General features: G+C 40.7%; 2 protein-coding genes across 3 annotated transcripts in view; one reads left to right on the top strand and one right to left on the bottom strand.

Annotated features, from left to right (window-relative positions):
• vsnl1a (visinin-like 1a) overlaps positions 1 to 7,486 on the bottom strand; it is a 58,726-nt gene extending 51,240 nt beyond the window's left edge. The window contains exon 1 of the mRNA XM_037750318.1: positions 7,212 to 7,486. The gene's annotated coding sequence lies outside the window, so the exon portion shown is untranslated. The remainder of the gene's footprint in view (positions 1 to 7,211) is intronic.
• A 924-nt stretch (positions 7,487 to 8,410) lies between these two features.
• LOC119476756 lies at positions 8,411 to 18,204 on the top strand. Of its 2 annotated transcripts, XM_037750286.1 has the most exons (6): positions 8,411 to 8,538; positions 10,384 to 10,524; positions 10,699 to 13,499; positions 15,049 to 15,198; positions 15,685 to 15,765; positions 17,826 to 18,204. In XM_037750286.1, the coding sequence occupies exons 2-6, from the start codon at positions 10,403 to 10,405 to the stop codon at positions 17,942 to 17,944; spliced, it is 3,273 nt and encodes a 1,090-aa protein (XP_037606214.1). In that variant the 5' UTR covers positions 8,411 to 8,538; positions 10,384 to 10,402; the 3' UTR covers positions 17,945 to 18,204. The 2 variants fall into 2 exon arrangements, with proteins under 2 accessions (XP_037606214.1, XP_037606213.1); XM_037750285.1 differs by having other exon boundaries at positions 10,384 to 13,499.
• Positions 18,205 to 19,380: the final 1,176 nt, after the last annotated feature.

The following is a 19,380-nucleotide window of genomic DNA, read 5'->3' as shown; positions in this document are numbered from 1 at the left end:
TTTGGGAACCACTGTTATACACCTTAAAGAAGGGTGCTACAAACAGAGCTCAGAGAGAGTGGGAGTGGGAGGGTGTAGCGTCCGGTTTGAGAACGGCCCTGTGTGTGAGGAGGTGATACTACTGTCTAGTAGTTATGACACAGATTATGCAATATGAGCGCACAAAAGTGTTCAGATAAAAACCTTTCATCTCTCGCTATTCAAGAGCATAGAAAAACAGCCTTGTGTTAATGTGACCCGCTGGGCATTCTAAGAGCATTCAGTTGCCGGTGAAAAGGAGAGGAAGTTGTACATCTTTCTCATTCACAACTGACCCTGTGATCATTCCACTGTAGTTTCAATGGGAAAATCATTCAAATTGGTGTTCTGAGATTTTCACCGGAAACTAAAATGATTTAGCAGCAGCCAGCGGATCAACACAACAGCAATAAAAACGCTTTTATTAAACAGTGATTTTTCCCTCCAAATTACAATCACACGGCAGTCTGATTCGTCGAGCATTCAGAGGTCTCTCTAATATGTGAAAATGATGTCACAACATTAAAGAAACAGTGTGTAGCATTAAGGGGGATCTATTGGCAGAAATATAATATAATATTATGTTTTCTTTAGTGTGTAATCACCTGAAAATAAGAATCGTTCTGTTTTCATTAGCTCAGAATGAGCCGTTTATATCTACATAGGGAGCGGGTCCTCTTCAAGGATCTGGCCGCCATGTTTCTACAGCAGCCCAGAACGGACAAACCAAACACTGGGTCTAGATACGGACATTCGCGTTTTTGCATCGGCGTCTGTAGTTCTCTTACACGCTTGGCATATGAGAGAAGTTTCAGTTGGTTGCAATCTGCAACCTCACCACTAGATGCCGCCAAACCCTACACTGTACCTTTAACTGAAGGGACAAAAGCATTGGCACGCCCTGGCATAAGTGCATTTGAGTTTAACTTTTTTAGTTCTGGGTATAGATGACAATTTCCTTTTCGGTTCAACGTGATCGCAGTTTCCGTAGGGTTGCACTGGTGGTTGGATTTGGTGGTGAAAGACGTAGATTCATTAAATGGGTAATCCAGTGATTTAGTATTGTATGTACGCAAAGTTGGAGGACTAGTGAGAGACAAAACAAAACAATCGAAGTAGCAGAGGCCGAGATATCCTGACTTTTATTCCCTCGTATTGGTCAAGACAATAGACTGTATATAAGTAGGGGACGTAGTCACTGTGACGTCACCCATTGTTTTGTGGAGCTTTGAGTTTAGCATTTTGGCCGTCGCCATCTTGTTTTTTTGCAATCAGAAATGACATGAGAAGGTGGAGCTAAGTACAACTGAATGCTGAATAAAACATTTTTAGGCGACCAAAATGTTACTGAAAACTGAAAGCACACTATGAAAGGGTTGAAGTTCTAAGACGGAAACACGGACAACTCCCAGACAGGGACAACGCCGTGGTAGCGACCTGTCAATCACAAGGTAGCCCCACCCTAAAGCATCCCCTGCTTTATGGTCTATCTGACTCTAAATGGGACCATCATTTAATAAATGAACATCATGCTGTATTGAAGAAGACTTGAAACTAGTGATTGAGACCATAAACTCATGTTTACAATGTTTACTGAGGTAATAAATCAAGTTAGAAGTAGACTCATTTTCTCATAGACTTCTATAGAATCAGTCAAAATTTTAGCAACCAGAAGAGTCGCCCCCTGCTGGCTGTTAGAAAGAATGCAAGTTTAAGGTACTTCCGAATTGGCTTCACTTTTCAGACCCTGAGGTTAAGACCCAAAAAAACTGGAACCTACATTTCCCACAATAAAACTCAAAACAATATTTAATTAAAGCCTCCCTGTCTGGTAAACATCCATGTCTATCACACTACACCCCCAGTTAAAGGGACTGTTTGTAAGACTCAGAAATGTCTTGTTAACAGCGACACCTGTGGCCGTTAAGTCAACGAAAGTCAGCGTCCTGTTGCTCGCTCTACATAGACATGAACGAGCATTGATCAACACAGTGAGGCAGCACACGTCAGCTAAAACCACAATATCACTCTATATTTCAGCTGCTTGGCAGTAATGTTAGCTGACCAGACGGAGGTCTCTCCATGAATCAATGCTGATACTGTGTTTCCTGCTTCAGCCCCCCGACCGCGGTCAGAATGAACAGGGGAGACACCAGAGTTTTGGTTACTCTTCTGCAGTGTGTAGTGTGCGCGCATGCACATGGGAGGTGGAGCGAGTGAGAACGAGCGCGGTGTGTGAGTGAAGGCAGGCAGGCAGAGGAGCAGAGTGCAGCGTCGTCTCCGGCCCTGGAGACCAAAGCTACGGTCTGCCCTGTGTCTTCTGGCCGTGGTCAGGAAGCTGGAGCAGGAAGAGTTGACACTGTTTTGCAAGACGGGCTTCACTAGATATAACTTTGCCGTTTTGGTGCTTCTGAGTAGTTTGTTTTTGGAACAGCATAGCCACACGCGAGCACGCATAGGAAACACCGACCCGCAATGATTTATAGGAGTGTAAATGTAAGAAGTTACAAACTGTCCCTTTAAGGCGGGCTTTATAAATTTGTAGTTTCCAGGCCCAAGCCAAGGTGGCATCACTATGACATCATCAGGGTTATTTTCCCAGATCTCCCAGACTTTCCAGAAAGATGCTTTGTAACTACAGTGAGTGCAACAGAAACAGCACATTTAGCAAAGCAATCTACCAAAAAAGAGTCGATTGTGATTCAAAAAGGGATCCGATGCTCGATTCAGATTCAGTACTGAACCTCAGTTTTCAGCTCCTCTCTTAGGGGCAAAGAACCATGCACTGACCCGAATATGATATATTAGAAGATGATATCTGCAGCAATCGTTATGGAAATGCGGCCATGGGTTAAACAATACTGTCTGAATATGACAACTTAAAACTAGCCTCTTCAACATCCTGTCACATGCGAAAAGTCTCTCAGTGCTGCAGTGAAAGCGAGGAGGCAGTGCACTCTGACAGCAAGTTGCAAACACTTTTCTGTTACAATACAGGCTGTCGGACGAGACGGGCTGAGCCTGAAGACGGGAGGGGGCTGCAACGGGAGACAGATGTGTCCCAGGTGAGATGTGAGCACAAGACGCACGGCAGCCATTGCCATTATGTCACTGTGTAGGCGTGCGTGCTGCGCTTGACTACTTGCGTAATAGAAGGATAAAGTAAATATATTATGAGCATATTGTCAGCATATATTACGCTGCAGCACACATAGAAAAGCTCTGGGGAATTAATACGCATCTGATGAAAACTTCTGATGTGGTACTAAATGTTCATTCACTTCTAATGTGCTCACAACAGCTCACACTGCATCATAATGCAAGTGTTACTCATTACTGTGTCTGCCTTCATTCATGCAACGAGCAGCAGAGCTGAATCTGCATCGTGTCAGTGTGTTGCCGGTGGTTTCGCTTTACGTCACAATGTGAGCTATTTTTCCATATCATACAGTAATTATATTAAAAGCAGTAGCTTATAGAATATGATGTGATTACTTTTACTCCTTGTGAAAGAAGCATTTAATTTATGGTGTACAAAAAGGCAAACTAACACTTAAATGAATCACACATTTTTTAATGCCACCCCCTCAGCTCACTTTATGTAAAACCAACTGCACAACCTTTAAAGTGACGCAAGTAGCAACATGGTATGGTGGAGCACTTTCAAAACATCATCTTCCTACGCATGTTTAAATAGACTTTTTAAAGACCTTCATTTTGTGTCTGCTTTCACAAATGATGGTCAGTTAGAAAATATACATTTTTGTGCACTTTTGTTATGTACAGTGCCAGGAATTTATACTCATGTCTCTTCCATACTTCTCATTCTCATGTCTCCAGTAATTGTCTTTTTTCAGAGCTCTGTAAGAGCCTTGAGACTCTCATCCGTCCTGTTAATGTTCACCATCAACCTTGTGCTGCAATAATGGATCAGGAATGGAATGAAAGCTATCTTTAAATGTTAGATAACTAAACCAAATCTCTCCGCTCAGTCATTGCTTGATAGTATGCAGCAGCCTACAAATGTGACAATGGTGAAATTCCTTCTGCATTCTCCAGCTCACTCGGTTACATTTTCACTGTCTCAGCAACAGATAGACACAGAAAAGTAGCAGTATGAGATGAACAAAGAAAAGAGGTGTGAGTCACAAGAAAAAGGATAACGCTATAGTAAAGTAGGGATGCACCGATACTGTTACCGCATCGGATATCGAGCCGATACTGACTCTAATAGCTGGATCGGATTTCTGTGACGTTGGGGCCGATCTATTCAATTCAGTTCTGTGTTTATATATATACATTATATATATTTTTAATTCCTGTTTATGTTTTGACCAATTTGTAGGCAGAATATATTTGGTATCATTGGGCAAAAATTCTATAACATTACGTTACGGCATCACTGATGCCGTAACGTAATGTTATGCAACACTAGGTTTGTAAGCGCATTACGCTCTCTGTCGGGGCTACACTCAAAACCACGGGGCTTTAGATCCAGGAAAATGACCTGGCAACGCTGACTTAGAAGAGTGTTTGTGTTGGACTGATCCCCGGATCGCCCCGGCACAGACACTGACATAGAAGAGCGTACAGTATGTGACGGAAATGGATCGAATCAGATTGTCTATTCTAATACCGACACTCGGTATTGGACTGGCGCATTCCTAAAAATGAATGTTTTGTTTATCTCTGTGAAAGATATCTGACGTTTGGTTCCAAATTCTAACAAGGTGTGACATCTAGTTGCAGGATGTTATCATTAGCACCGTTAAAGCTGCAGTAGGCAGTATATTTTTGGCATCATTGGGCAAAAATTCCATAATAACCTTTCAGCATATTGTATTTCAAGTGTTCTGAGAGAAAATTAGACTTCTGCACCTCCTCATGGCTCTGTTTTCAGGCTTTAGTACATCTAGATCGTGCACGAGACTTTGGCCAATCACAGGTCATTTCAGAAAGAGAGCGTTCCTATTGGCTGTTCATTCAACGGAGGCAGATGTCAATCAGTCGCAAACTCCGATCAAACTGTCAAACTAGGGAGCGCTGATCAAATATGAATTCATATTCTGTTACTGTAATGTCTATTTCTCTCCACAAATGTTTTCAGAAACATCTTGTAGTGTACTGTTCAGCTGTAAAATGAGGAAGTTTGCTGTGGCTGGTGGGCGGTGCTTGGTGTTTCCTCGACTGATCACAACATGGCTGCCAAACTTTCTGATTTTACAGCTGAACAGCGCACTACAAGATGTTTCTGAAAACATTTTATGCGAGAAATAGGCATTACAGTCACAGAATATTGATTCATATTTGATCAGCGCTGCCTAGTTTCGACCGTTTGATCAGAGTTTGCGAGTGATTGACAGCTGGTCAGAGGCGGCAAGGCTCCAGATCGGCTCTGATTGGTTGTTTTCCTCCGGTCTGTGAAATCTTGCAGATGCCGTAAGAAGCACCGGAGGACATCGGAGGACACAGAGGCACATGATTTTTTTCAGATCTCATGCACTACTGTCAGGATATAGTGACCGTTTTATAAAAATAACTTTTTTTAATCATAATTGCTCCAACCTGCCTACTGCAGCTTTAAAAAGATTGACATTTGAATTGTAATTCCTGTTCATTTTGACAACTTTTTTTCCAAGTTGCTGGTGTACCATTCAGTAAATGTAAATCTATGTGTTTTACTGTTACATTTTGTTTTACAAAGTTGAATAAAACAGTATTTAAGTCAGGCCTGATGTTGCCTTACACATTTAAGAATGATCCCAATCACTTCCACACAGTGAGAAATACCGCTTATTAATTAAACACTGGTATCGGATCGGTACTCGGTATCGGCTGATACCCAAAACCAAGGTATTGCTATCGGGCCTGAAAAAGTCGGATCAGTGCATCCCTATAGGAAAGTGATATGAAAATAATCAGGGCTTGATTTAGGACGGATTCAGAGGCATGACACTCGTGTTAGTACGAAACACTGAACACACCCTGCTCCTTCTGTTAGCTCTTAATTCTATACATGGTGATGGTTTTCACCAGACAGCATGGTGCATAATCAGCAAATGTCTGTGCTTTATTTTAGCTGGAGGAACGAGAGGGGGCAGAGTCTGGGACAAGACACTCTGGGTCAGTCTGCAGTGCACCATGCTGACTCCAAACCTGAGTCATTAGCCTTTGTCTTCCAGTCCACCGGGGCCACGTCACACAATAAATCAAAGCTGTAGTTACTCATCAGCAGACAGGTGTGGACAGAGTGACACATTTTATAGTCCTCTAACAACCAGCAGACCTGCCCCTGAGCCAGGCGGTAGGTAGGCTAATACACAACACTGTCCCTTTACCAGCGTTTGCCAACAGGGGATGACCTTGAGAGGCAGGCAGAGCCCCGGTCAAGAGAGGCAACATCACATATAATGCACTTTAAGGATTTGATTCAGGCATATCTGGATTTCTGTGTAATAAGGTGTCCTTATTGTCTAGAAATGTGTGAGTGGTTTTTTTTAGTGTGTGTGCAGGAGAGGTGGGAGTGGATGAGATGTGGCCATGCCTGCATTGATTTGCAAAAAAAGTAGCCTCATTGTGAGGATGATGTGGGCTATAAGGAGACACACCACACCCCCACCTCCTCCTCCTCCTGCAAGCACCACACACACACACACACACACACACACCCTTGCAACATCAGCACCAGTGCCAAACTAAACCAGAATGCATCACACCACATCGTGCACAGGTCGTGCCAAGCACAGACATCCCACGCAAAGTCACAATTATAATCGAAATTCACACAGTGTGCATTGATCGGGGAGACTGCACAAATCAGCCGTCAACAATGCACATTGGTCTCTGTCTGAACACTTTTGTTGTTGAATCCTTGCGAGTGTGCGTGTGTGTAGGCAGTGTCAGAGTAAATCCAAGCAAGACATGCAGAAATAATCTCATGCTGACAAGTCGTGCAAAACGTGCAAATCAAATGGCAAACTGCAACAGAGGCTGTGTTGATAAATGATGCGTTGTTATTGTAATTTGCGTATCAATAATCTGGATTTAACCCGCCAATAAATCCACAAATGAGTCTTATGAAACCAAAAGGATGACGCACTGCAAGGTGCACCATGCAGGTCATTGTGCACATTTGTTTTTTTCTCTCCATGCACAATCGTCCAACAGATCCCACAGAGATACATCCATCATACCTTGCAGGAGTGCGGAGTGAACGGGAGAAGTCCGGTCTGATGTCTGGAGTGGTCCAACACACACCCTGCGAGGACGGAGACAACAAGCGGTTCAGTGGTCTGAAGCTACTCTTCTGTTGAGACACTACCAGCTCAATGATGCTGTCGGGAGGGTTTTGGGGTTTTTTTTTGCGGGAGAAAAGTCAGCCTCGACTGAAAGTAAGCGGTGAGGGTCCGAAGGATGATGCTGCTAAACTCACACTGATGCTGATGTAGAGAGGAGGAGGCACATACTACTGAGAGAGAGACAGAGAGAGAGACACACACACAGAGAGAGAGAGAGAGAGAGAGAGAGAGAGAGAGAGAGAGAGAGAGAGAGAGAGAGAGCAGTGCATCTCTCTCTCTCTCTCTCTCTCTCTCTCTGTGTGTGTGTGTGTGTGTGTGTGTGTGTGTGGTGGAGTATAGTATTAGTATAGTATAGTAGTAGAATAGTATTAGTATAGTATTGTATAAGTATAGTATTAATATAGTATAGTAGTAGTATAGTATAAATATAGTATTAGTATAGTATAATATTATTATAGTATTAGTATAGTATAGTATTATTATAGTATTAGTATAGTATAGTATTATTATAGTATAGTATGATCCTGTAGCATGATGTGGAGTATAGTATTAGTATAGTATAGGATTAGCCTGTAGCATGATGTGGAGTATAGTATAGTAGTAGTATAGTACAGTATTAGTATAGTATTATTATAGTATTAGTATAGTATAGTATGATCCTGTAGCATGATGTGGAGTATAGTATTAGTATAGTATAGTAGTAATATAGTATTTGTATAGTATAGTATTAGTATAGTATAGTATTAGCCTGTAGCATGATGCTGCGAATAAAGAAAAACTGAGAAATGACAAATACAAACAGGAGTTTCTATATTAGACATTCAAGTTCAGCTTCTTCTTCACAGACCTTACCGTGCCTTCCAGCATGAAACACGACAAACTCATTTAGCTTAGCTCATATGTTAAAGCTGAGACGCAAATTAACACAATGGCAAACGTTGTGTTAGCTAGCTAAACCAGCAACGTAAAGGAATCCGGTCGTGTCTGGAAGGTAACCTCCAAATTGCAAGATCTCTCGCGAGATGGTTAAGTATAGAATAGGTCATGGGGCAGTGAGTCTCGCGATAGTTTTCTCACGTTTTCTAAACTTGGGGTTACCTTCTGGTCAGCAGCAGTGATTTGGCGCCACCTAGAGGACGTAACAGGGAAACGACAGTAGCATTAGTTAGCCTCTTAAAGGGGCTAGCCTAGGGATGATACTCTGGCTAAACTAATCTAGGAGGTGAGTAATTTGAGAGTAAATTGACTAACTAATATTAGTTGGATAAAGAAGTAAAATATATTACTAGCTTAAAATGTCGGCAAATGTCCAAAAGTATGAGTGAAGTGAAGGAGTTTAAAGGTTTGTTTGCTGTGTTAGAATCTAGCTAGCTAGTTGACTAAGCTAGCTAACCGCTAACATTAGCAGACTCTGCTTACATGACCTTCTCTAAGCTTCTTAATGATACTAAATCATGATGTTTAACTAACATACTCTAATGTTACTACCGAGGTGCTGGTTTGAGTGGTGAAAACTGGGTAATTTGTGTATAGCTATTTGTACTCTTAGTCTGGCTAGCTCACTGCTCAAAGCTAATATGGAACTATAATATACCATGTTAATATAATAAACCATGGGACTATAATAAACCATGTAAATATAATAAACCATGTAACTACAATAAACAACTATAATATACCATGATATAATATAATATATTATACCATGTAACTATAATATACCATGTTAATATAATAAACCATGTGACTATAATAAACCATGTAAATATAATAAACCATGTAAATATAATAAACCATGTAACTATAATAAACCAAGGAAATATAATAAACCATGCAAATATAATAAATAACTAATATACCATGTCAATATAATAAACCATGTAAATATAATAAACCAACAAAGATAATATGTAACTATAATATACCATGTAAATATAATAAACCAACAAAGATAATATGTAACTATAATATACCATGTAAATATAATAAACCAACAAAGCTAACTTCCTAAGATATTGCTCAGATATATTTTTCATCTGGTAATTTAAAGTCTAGTCTACTACAAAGCAGAGATACAGTATATGACAGATAACATTTGTGTTTTTTTGGTGTATTATTTTTTGTTGTTACTGTAGAGTGCTTGATTTGTCAAAAATAGCAATGCAAATGTCATACTGTAAATACAAAATACAGTATTTTTGAGCATTTATAAGCATGCCTGTGTGACAGGGTAGTCTGCAAGGTAACAGACAGCTGTTTGATGCCTGCACCCTGGTTTCCTAAAATTCCTCCTTATAACAATTAGTATGGGACAAATGAGGGTGAGGTGTAAATTCATTATTAATAAATGATGGATGAATTCCATTTAGCTACTTTGGTTTCAGGTAATGTGCATGCTGGCTCACTGTCACACTGTCATGGCTTACTGGGACACTTGAATAGAACAGATCCATCGTTAATGTTAGTAGTGACACCTGTGCTTTTCCTACGATGACAAGTCAAAATGTTGGATGTGAGAAGGCCTACTGTGTGCATCGTAACAAAGCTAGCATTGTCAGAAAATCTGATGCAGGGAAGCAACAGAACAGTTACAGCGCTACAGTGCCATCTCTGTATTCTGTACAGTGAATCAGCATCATGCTGTGTAACAATCTGTTCTGGTATGCTTAGGAAATCCACTCACTGAAGAGTATAATGTTGTGGTTTGCTGTGGTATTTCTTCCATGTGTTTTGAACTACATGTTTGGTGTAAGATGAGTTACAACAGAGCGCATGAGCTGTTATGGTAATACAGAAGGAAATAAAGACTACAGTGCAGGCTGAGGTTTACAAGACCGTCATCTACCAGCCTGTTTTTGAGTCAGTATTCTTTATTCTAGTATTCTTAGTATTCTAAGTCTTTCTTTAACATGGAATAGTTTTTTCTAGAAGTGTTATCTACCAGAAATAAGCTATGCATTAAAAACATTCCTGACATGATTGCATTCTTTTGATAGAGTGACACTTATTGATCTGAGCTGTGTGGCTTTCACATGCAGTGTTCACACTCAAGCTGTTTCTATTTCAGGTATTTCAGAAAGGAGAAAATGGATAAAATAACACAAGAAGATATCCGTCCACAAACTGAGAGAGAGCTTACATCACCGCTCTCCCCCAAACGACCAAGGACAGATTGTACAGTGACAAACAACCGCAGTGACAAAAGCAGGTTTGACTTTCCAGAGCTTTTAACATTTCGGAAAACCATTGTCTGCCCATCATCAACAAGTATCTTGCAGGAAAATCCAGGACTAGTATGCATAGCAGAATGTGGGGATAATGAAGATGAAAAAACTCATGAGCAACCACAAGACGCTCAATTAATTGTCACCCCTATTACTAGGTTGACACACACTGACGATGCACACATAGGATCCTCTGAAGTCTGTTTGATCGCTGCTGAGAGACGCTTCTTCAAACTTCTGCTGATAGATGAGCAGCCTCCAGTTACTGCAACTGACATACTCAGCTCATACCCAGCAGATGATGCAGATGGGGCATTAGCAGAGTCTCACACTTCAAAAGACACCAGCGCCGACACGTCCAGTCATCCTGATTGCAAACGGCTGGGGAAATCACTTGAGGACGAGCCCCCTGGTGGTTGCAGTTTTCACTCTGGGAATGACGAAGATGGGAGACAGGTGCAAAATAGTGTCAGTCAAATCCAAGCATTCACCCTTTTAAGTGATGAGGGGGTCAGATGTCAGCCTGATTGCACTCATGAAGATGCGCTACATGACACAGGTTTCTATAATACATTGAGCCAATCTGCAGAAGGTGAAAAGAGTAATCAGAAGAGGGATGAGCATGGAGCATTAAGTGAGAATATCCTTTTCAGCAAGGAAAAGGAAGAGGGTAACAGTCCCATATCTTCTACTGATTATGCAGACTCTAAATCATTCTACTCAAACCCTGAAGAGCAACCCTCTGGGAACTTGGCAGAATGTGTAAAAAATGAGGAAAAAATATTAGAATTGCAGATTTGTGAAAATGAAAATGTTCCCGTCTGCGATGGGGCAACAAAAGGCCAAGTTAATGAGAATGGCATGAGGAAAAACTCTATGCCTTCTGCTGCTGAATGTGCTGAGGGATCAATTGTTTCTTATGATGTGGTATCAGCCAGATATACTGCAACTGAGAGTCTTGAAGCTGACGACTTCAGTGGGGCAAAAAGAGAACATGCTGCTGGCGAGATGATAGCCAAAGCTCGGAGTGTAACGGCTGATCACACAACAGAGACTCCGATGCCCGCACGAATCAGTCAAGGGCCTGCTGAAGGAGATAATGATGCAAGCCCTTTCAGTGTAATTGACCCTGCTATCTGGAGTGAAACTGACAGGGAGGCTAAAGAGAAACGCTGTAACTCAGAGAGCGCCACAGGTGTAGAATTATATCCATCAGTAAAAGTCTGCGAGATGGAAACACCTCTTCCACTCTGTTCCGACGTCCGGCTATCACAGGAGATTTCAGCTCCGGACCAGACTGGGCAGTTAAGTCACCAAAGCGGAACAGAGCAGTGCAAAGATGAAAAAGAGGACTTATGGCAGTCGTATGCAGAACCGCAGGCTTGTCCCATCAACACCAACGAAACACACAACAAGACTGGCAGTGAAGGCAGCTGTCGTTGGAAATCCAGTCCCAGCAGCAGTCCAGCAAAGCCTCCTCCTGCAGGGGATGGAGGACAAGAAAGCCATGATACTGTGGGACATCAGTTGAATGAGCAGGATGGCTGTGTTCCTGTCAGTCCCGACCACCTGAAGACACAGGAGGTTGAATATTTACAGACTGAAATTGCCAGAATGGACGGGGCAACTGAGATGAAAAAAAGAGAGGGAATGACAAGTTTTGAAGAAGAAATAAGAACTGTTGAACATGGGGAATCAGAAAACTCACCAGACTTAGAAGAAAAACTGCTGCAACAAAATGAAAAACACGTAGGAGACGCAATTGGAATATCAACTGGTAATTCCATCACATTACCACATATTGACGAGGAACTGGGAAATAACCATGGATGTTTGTCTGATCACCCATACAGCGCTGTAATTTCAACAATGGAAGGGACAACAGAGGAAAATGAAAGAAAAGAAGAAGCAGGTGTTGGAGAAGAAACTGATGTGCATAGTAACTCAGAGATATCCGTGAAATCAGGGGATGCTCATCAGCAACAAAGTCAACAGAAAGGAGACATGACTGAGGAACGTATCAGTGAATGCACAGAGAGCAACATGAGTAAAAGTGGCCACAAATTAACCAGTCAACAACAAGAAAACAAGCTCAGTTGTGTCTGTGACTACCAACACAGAGCTGAGACGTTCATTATTGAAATGAAAGACGACCTTTTGGCTTTCACGTTTCCCCCAATAGGTGATGCAGTTGTGCCAGGGCCACATGAATTACTCCATTCACAAAATGCAGACGACAACCCCACAGCTCTAAATTGTCATGACAGATTTTCCCCAGTGCCATCTGCCTTCACTTTCAACGACAGCATGCCGGGGGGTTTTGACACTTTCGAGAAGATCCAGCTCTCACTAGATGATGATGATGCTGGCCTGAGCAACAGCCCTCTCCTCACCAGCCTACCCGGGCAGCTGTTGAAAACACCCCAGCAACAACTTATTACTTCTATGCCAGAGGCAGAGAGCCGTGAGCATGATGAGGTACCAGAAGAGGAGGAGGAGGTGGAAGGATTTGAGTGTCACACTGAAAACACGGCAAAGGGATTTTCAAGCAGTGACACCAGGTGTTATGAATTCCCAAACTTTATATCAGGAGCAGATGTCATTTCTCTCAGACGGCCAGAGCAACAGCCTAACTGTGAATCAGCTTATAATTCCCCCGAGTGCTTCCAGGATGACTTAAACCTACAGTTAATGTCCTCCACTGTTCTCTCCAAGAGCCACAGCTCAGCCTCTGATGTGAACAACATCCCCAACTTTGAGATGAAAAAACAATTTGACATGGTCTTGAAAGAGCTGAACTTGTATTTCGCTATCAGTATAAGCGACTTTGCAAGTGACAGTAGAGCGTCATCACCTGAGCAGTGTAGTGATATATCTAAAGCCTTGGAGGGCGACACTTCAAACTGCAAAGAACATCTCAGCAGCCCAGAACTAGGACACCTCAGAGACACTACATCAGGTAACTACAAACGATACAACCCGCCTTTACTGTATTGTATATAATTAATAAATTCATAGTATAAAATGACTGGTAAAAGACTGGTTCCAGTAGAATTGACAGCACCCATGACGTACAGATACAGAAGTAAACAAGCACCATTAGAAACGTTCCTTTGACCAATCTGATTAATTGGCTATCTATGTTTCATTTACAAATGTTACTGTAATATGTATCGTTTACTCCATATTATGCACAGTGTGAACACCACAAAAACCTTTCTGTAGATTATGAGGATCATATAAAAGCCATAATACCCTGAAAGATATTCTTTTCTTGGTGCATCCAAACCATATTCCCGCTACAACCCGCTACAGCCCGCTTCAACCTCCGAAAGATCGATTGCGTTAATGCGTTAAAGAAATTAGTGCCGTTAAAAGTTGCATTAATTCAAAACTATTAGCGTTAAAAACAATTGGCGTAAACATGTTATTATCGCGTTAACTTTGACAGGCCTAATATGTATATTCGTATATATATATATACTTATATATATATATATTTATATATATATATATTTATATATATTTACTCAAACACACACACGCACACAAATGTATGATGATTTAAGTCATATTAGTTACAGTATATATTATCATTTTTCTTCAAATTCACAGTGCAACAGATACTGAAACTGAAGTTGTTCTGTGAGCAAATCTTAAAACTAGTTTAACATTTTAGGAGCTACAATTGTTACCTTTTTTGCCGAGAGTCTCCTCTGGTTGCTTGGTAATGTGACGGTCACGACAAGACTCCAGGAAGTGACTGCCAAGAAATATTTCAGCAAATAACCCCATAAAACTTTTTGTTTTTACCCTTTGGCTTTTGTTCAAATCAAACAAGACACAATGTGTTAATTAGTTAACTTAGGAGTTGTTTTTAACTATTTTTCTTTCTCACTTTGGACAGGTCAGTCTAGCTGTTTCCCTGAGCTTCCAGTGTCGATGCTAAAATAAGCTAATCTGCTGCTGGCTGTAGCCTCATATCTAACAAACAGATGGTATCGATCTTCTTATCTAACTCTGCAAGAAAGGGAATAAGAGTATTTCCTAAAATGTGGGATTATTCTTTTTAACCATCTGAGCTATCGCTACGCCGTGCTGCTGAGAAAAGAAGTGCACTTTAAAATCAGTCAATATAGGATTTTTCTTCGAATTTATAAATATTGAAAAACTATTAAGGCAATGGAAGTTGTCGTCCATAGTCCTTAAAAAAGTGAACCACGTCCTCTTTACATTTTGGATAAAATGAAATGAAAAGTCAAGCTGTAAAAGCATTTCTCAGCTAATGTTAGATACAGTTATTGAATCAAGGCCAAACACTTGACTCAGCCTTGTATAATATGGAATATCTCACATAAAAAAATGACCATGAGGCTTAAGAACAGGCTGTCAGTTTTTAAATCATCTTTCATCTGCTCAAACAATGATGCCAGAAAAACACGAAGAACCACCTGCAACACTGCTCCATGTCCTAATGTATGTATGTGTGCTGCATGTCTATTGTTTAGATGATGCTGATGAAGACCGCAGCCTGGAAATGTGTGGAGGTGATCCAGTGGTTGCTTGTACCTCTGGCAGCTGTGACGGCGAGCAGGAGGTGCCCCTTGGCAGCCATCTGTGCCAAGAAACATCCATGTACACTGCAGAGAAACACAAAGGTTTGTCGTTTTCTTTTCCAAAAAATAAAAGACAAAAAAGCGTATTATATCTCCAGGAACAGAAGAACCAAATATCAACAAGTGTCTCCGTAATCAATCCAACTTTATTTAGTCAATTTGTTTTTATAATAAGGGTGAAACTAAATTTTGAGTGAAATAATGGTTTTCTCAACTATAAAAAATGAAAATTGTTTAATTGGAGTTAAGTGTTCTTTTTGCATACATACACTGTTTTGAGTATTGGGAGATGGATTTTAAAAGGTCAGCGAGAAAATACAATTAATTTTATTGATGTGTCTTTTCAAATTGACACAGCTTCCTATAATGAATGTTCAAATATTAATTTCCCTCCCTTAATAAGCTGCAGTGGAACGATAACAGCACCATGAATGCAAAAACGTTGTTTAAGGGTAAACAGAGCAACAAATAAGACAGATTTAGCCGGTCCCTCCTGGCTGTCTCTAACTGTCAATATGTTCCTCTCAGAGCCCCAGGAGATGGAGCAGAAAAGGGGAACGTGGTCTCCGTCCTTCGTGTGTCAACCATTCTTGGAACAGCTGAGCCACAGTGAGTCTCATTGTTGTGGCAGACAAAAGACTGAAAAGCCCCTGAGCATTGTGTTGAAAATATTTGTTCTTTTTAATAAGAGTCTCATTTATTTCAAGATTTTGAAAGACAGAACACTCAAAATGTATTTGAAAGGTTTTTAATATTGGTACATTGCCATGAGTATATAATGGTATGGATCAGTCTAGTGACTTATTTTAGAGTAAATCATCTGGACATAGAAAGAAACAAACAAATAGTATAATGAACAGTATAAGCATAGAAGCTGGTCTCCACTGCATTATGAATCCAAGTGTGTCTGCTGGGAGTTAAGAGGATTGGCCTCTGAATATTTCAGAGGAGAGTCGGTCTAACAACCTGCCTACCTGGAGATGCAATGTGTTCACCTGTCAGTTTGAAGGAATAAATCAGTTTAATAGCATGCCTACTCTCTCCGCATATTGACAAGCTCTATGTTAAGGGATAACTTATTTTCAACCTGGACCCTCTTTCCTGTGTTTTCGTGTCTAAGTGACTAATGGGGACAACACTTTTTGAAATTGGTCCAGTATTGAGAGAGAACGCTGCAGCTGCCAGCCGCTAAACGAGGTGTAATCTAATCATTTGGGGCAACCTGGCACCGTCATTGTACGTCCACTAAAAGTGCTTGTTTTTGCCACTGACAGGCTCAGATTGTTCTTAAAAGTGTCTGACAACATTATGGAAAGGTCCCTTCAGAGAAATGAAATGTTTTTCTTACCTTTCACTTGATCCGGTCTGTTTTGTTTAATTTTTTTAGATATCACTAAGCTATGTTTTCTATACTCCAACACAACAAACTCTGACAACACCGGTGTCCCTTGGCACTCGTCTCTCCACTCTCACTCACGTTTCTACCGCTGTCTTCAGGCAACAAGTCACATGACACAATAACAAACAGAAAGTGAAAGGTAAGAAAATGTTTTATTTCTCTGTAAGGTCCTTTCCATAATGTTGTCAGACACTTATAATACCAATCTGAGCCTGTCAGTGGCAAAAACAAGAACTTTTATGTCTAGTTCACACTACAAGACTTTAGCACAGATTTTCCGCTCCACAACAAAAGCCCCAGACCAGAGGAAAATCGGCGTTGGCTCGGCACTCACACATCTGCGCTCGAGCGTCATGTGTGAGCTGCTCAAAGACACTAGCCGAGAGGCTCACCAACGCCTCGCAGACACATTCCAGATATCTAGCATGCTAAATATCTGGACCTGTCAAGGACTCCGGCCACAAGCTACCTGGGGGAAGGAAACCTGGGGGTGGGGTCGACTGTAACAATAGGACCTTACTGTATGTGTTGCATTTGCAACATGGAGCAAAGTAGTTGTTACACCTAGAGGAATAAAAAGTAAAAAAGAGTTTGTTAACCGGTGGAAACAGGCTATTTTGTGAACACATGTGCCAACAGCAACATCAGCAATGTGTCTTGCATATGGTATCACGTCATCTACCGTGTATTTCTCGTTGTGTGTTTTTGTAACAAAACGTAGTTTGGAGACCTCATCAACAATTCCTCCCGGTGAAAGATCTTGTAGTGTGTCACCCCCTGTTGCCGGTCAGTATTGTAGTGTGAAATCAACGACTTCAAGACTCACAATTACAAGACAGCAAGTTGTGTAGTGTGAACAGTACAGCGATCTGATGACTTTGAAAGTCGTGTAGTGTGAACTTGGCTTTAGTGGACGTACAATGGCGGTGCCAGATTGCCCCAAAGGATTAAATTACAGCTCATTTAGTGGCTGGCGGCTGCAGCGCTCTCCCTCAATACTGGACCAATTTCAGAAAGTGTTGTCCCCATTTGTCACTTAGACACAAAAACATGGGGAAATAGGGTCCTGGTTAAAAAATACCGAAGTAATCCTTTATTTTGTCAGCTTTGGTAAAGAAAGCTGAAAGCATCAGTATGTCCATTTGTTCACCGTGGTTTCTTCGCAACCATTAACAGAAAACAAAAGCCAGAATGTTCTGTGGGGCTTTGGGCCTAAAGAAGTGCATACTGTACTGTTTTATTTAGTGTTGTTGTGTTTTCGCGTTTGCAGGACAGCCGGAGCAAATCAGGAGACTGGAGCCTCTGAGAACATGCACACGGCCGATCCGGGTCGGACTTTCAAAGAGAGCCAAGACCAAACACCTCCACCGTCCCCACCCCTACAAGTGAACATCGCAAATGCAATCAAGGTGAAATGCATGACTGTTAATGAAGGTCTTCTTGTTGCCATGTGCTGAAAATGTTATTTTCAGATTTTCAGTATATTGTTCATGGCTTTCTTGTGCTTCTACTCTTTCTTGTTTTTTGTGAGTGGTTCTGGTTCTTGTACATTTGTACAACTGCCTCTTTATTCAGGGGATGTTGAATCACATTTATACATTTTCATGCATCCTCTCACGGGAGGTTCCCATATAATAACAGTCTGCTGCTGTTTGCCAACTGAGCAGCAGCTGCTGGGGAGTAAGTGCCTTGCCCAAGGACACCCTGACAGTATTTGTCGATGAAAGAAAACCTACTTCCTGTCCATATTTTCCCTGATGGAAATATATTCTGGTTTTAAAATATCTTAATGTTATCGATCTACCTATTTATATATTTATATATTTATTTGCTTCATTCCAACCCAGATTAGGGTTTGAAAAATGTATATATCCTTGTTGGTCTTATTTATATACTTCTTATAAGCTAATATTTAACTATTTTTTATATTATTGCATTGTATAAAATACATCCACTTATTCAGGTTTGTCACATATAATTGGTTCTTATGCGTTTAACTGTGGGTGTATTGATACAGTATGCTACTTGTTCCTGTTATGAGTGGGCGTATTCAGTCAGGATAAATGAGCTGAGTACGCTCTGTTACTGCTACTGTGTTTTTACCATTAAATGTGTTCACGTGTACTGTATGCAACATATCCTTGAGCAGTTCTGTGGGAGGTTAGCTGCCTTTGGAGTTGAAATAACCTGTTCACCGTTGAATTAAATAATATAATTGCATTTAAATGTGTTTTTCATGTACTGTGTATGCTATACATGACTCTACCTTTAGGCAAAGCGTAGATCCAAGCTCATTATTTTGACAAATAAGGAGAATTTAATCAATATATTGTTTGTTCTAACTCATAATTAGATTCACTTTTTGTCAACAACTTGGTCAGCTAAATGTGCTCTTCGTTATCGTAACAGACGAACACATTACAATTTTAGTAACATCCTGCCACTACTGGAGGACAACATAACAATAAATATTAATGAGCTTATTTAAATAAATTCTTCCATATCTTTAAACTCTCTGATAAAACTAGTGGCTATATTAGAGCGGTTGCTAAACAGCTGCTAGTGTAATAAAAATGCTGTTTACCTCACTAAATGCTTAATTGAAGTTTCTAGATACAACGTTAATAATTAGGGCTGTGCAATTAATTAAATTTGAATTATGATAACAACAATTTTGACTTCCAACAATTATGAAAACAAGTTAATCAACATAAAATGATTATTGTGCAACATTACATTTCTCTCGTCTTGTCTTGTGTTATAAATCCAGAGCACACCGTTCCTTTACAGCAATGGACTTTTACGCCGCTCAGTGTTCATTTTGT

This window comes from Sebastes umbrosus, chromosome 18 (genome assembly GCF_015220745.1).
Source record: "Sebastes umbrosus isolate fSebUmb1 chromosome 18, fSebUmb1.pri, whole genome shotgun sequence".
Taxonomy (NCBI): Eukaryota; Metazoa; Chordata; class Actinopteri; order Perciformes; family Sebastidae; genus Sebastes; species Sebastes umbrosus.
This window is presented reverse-complemented; position numbering and strand designations above follow the sequence as displayed.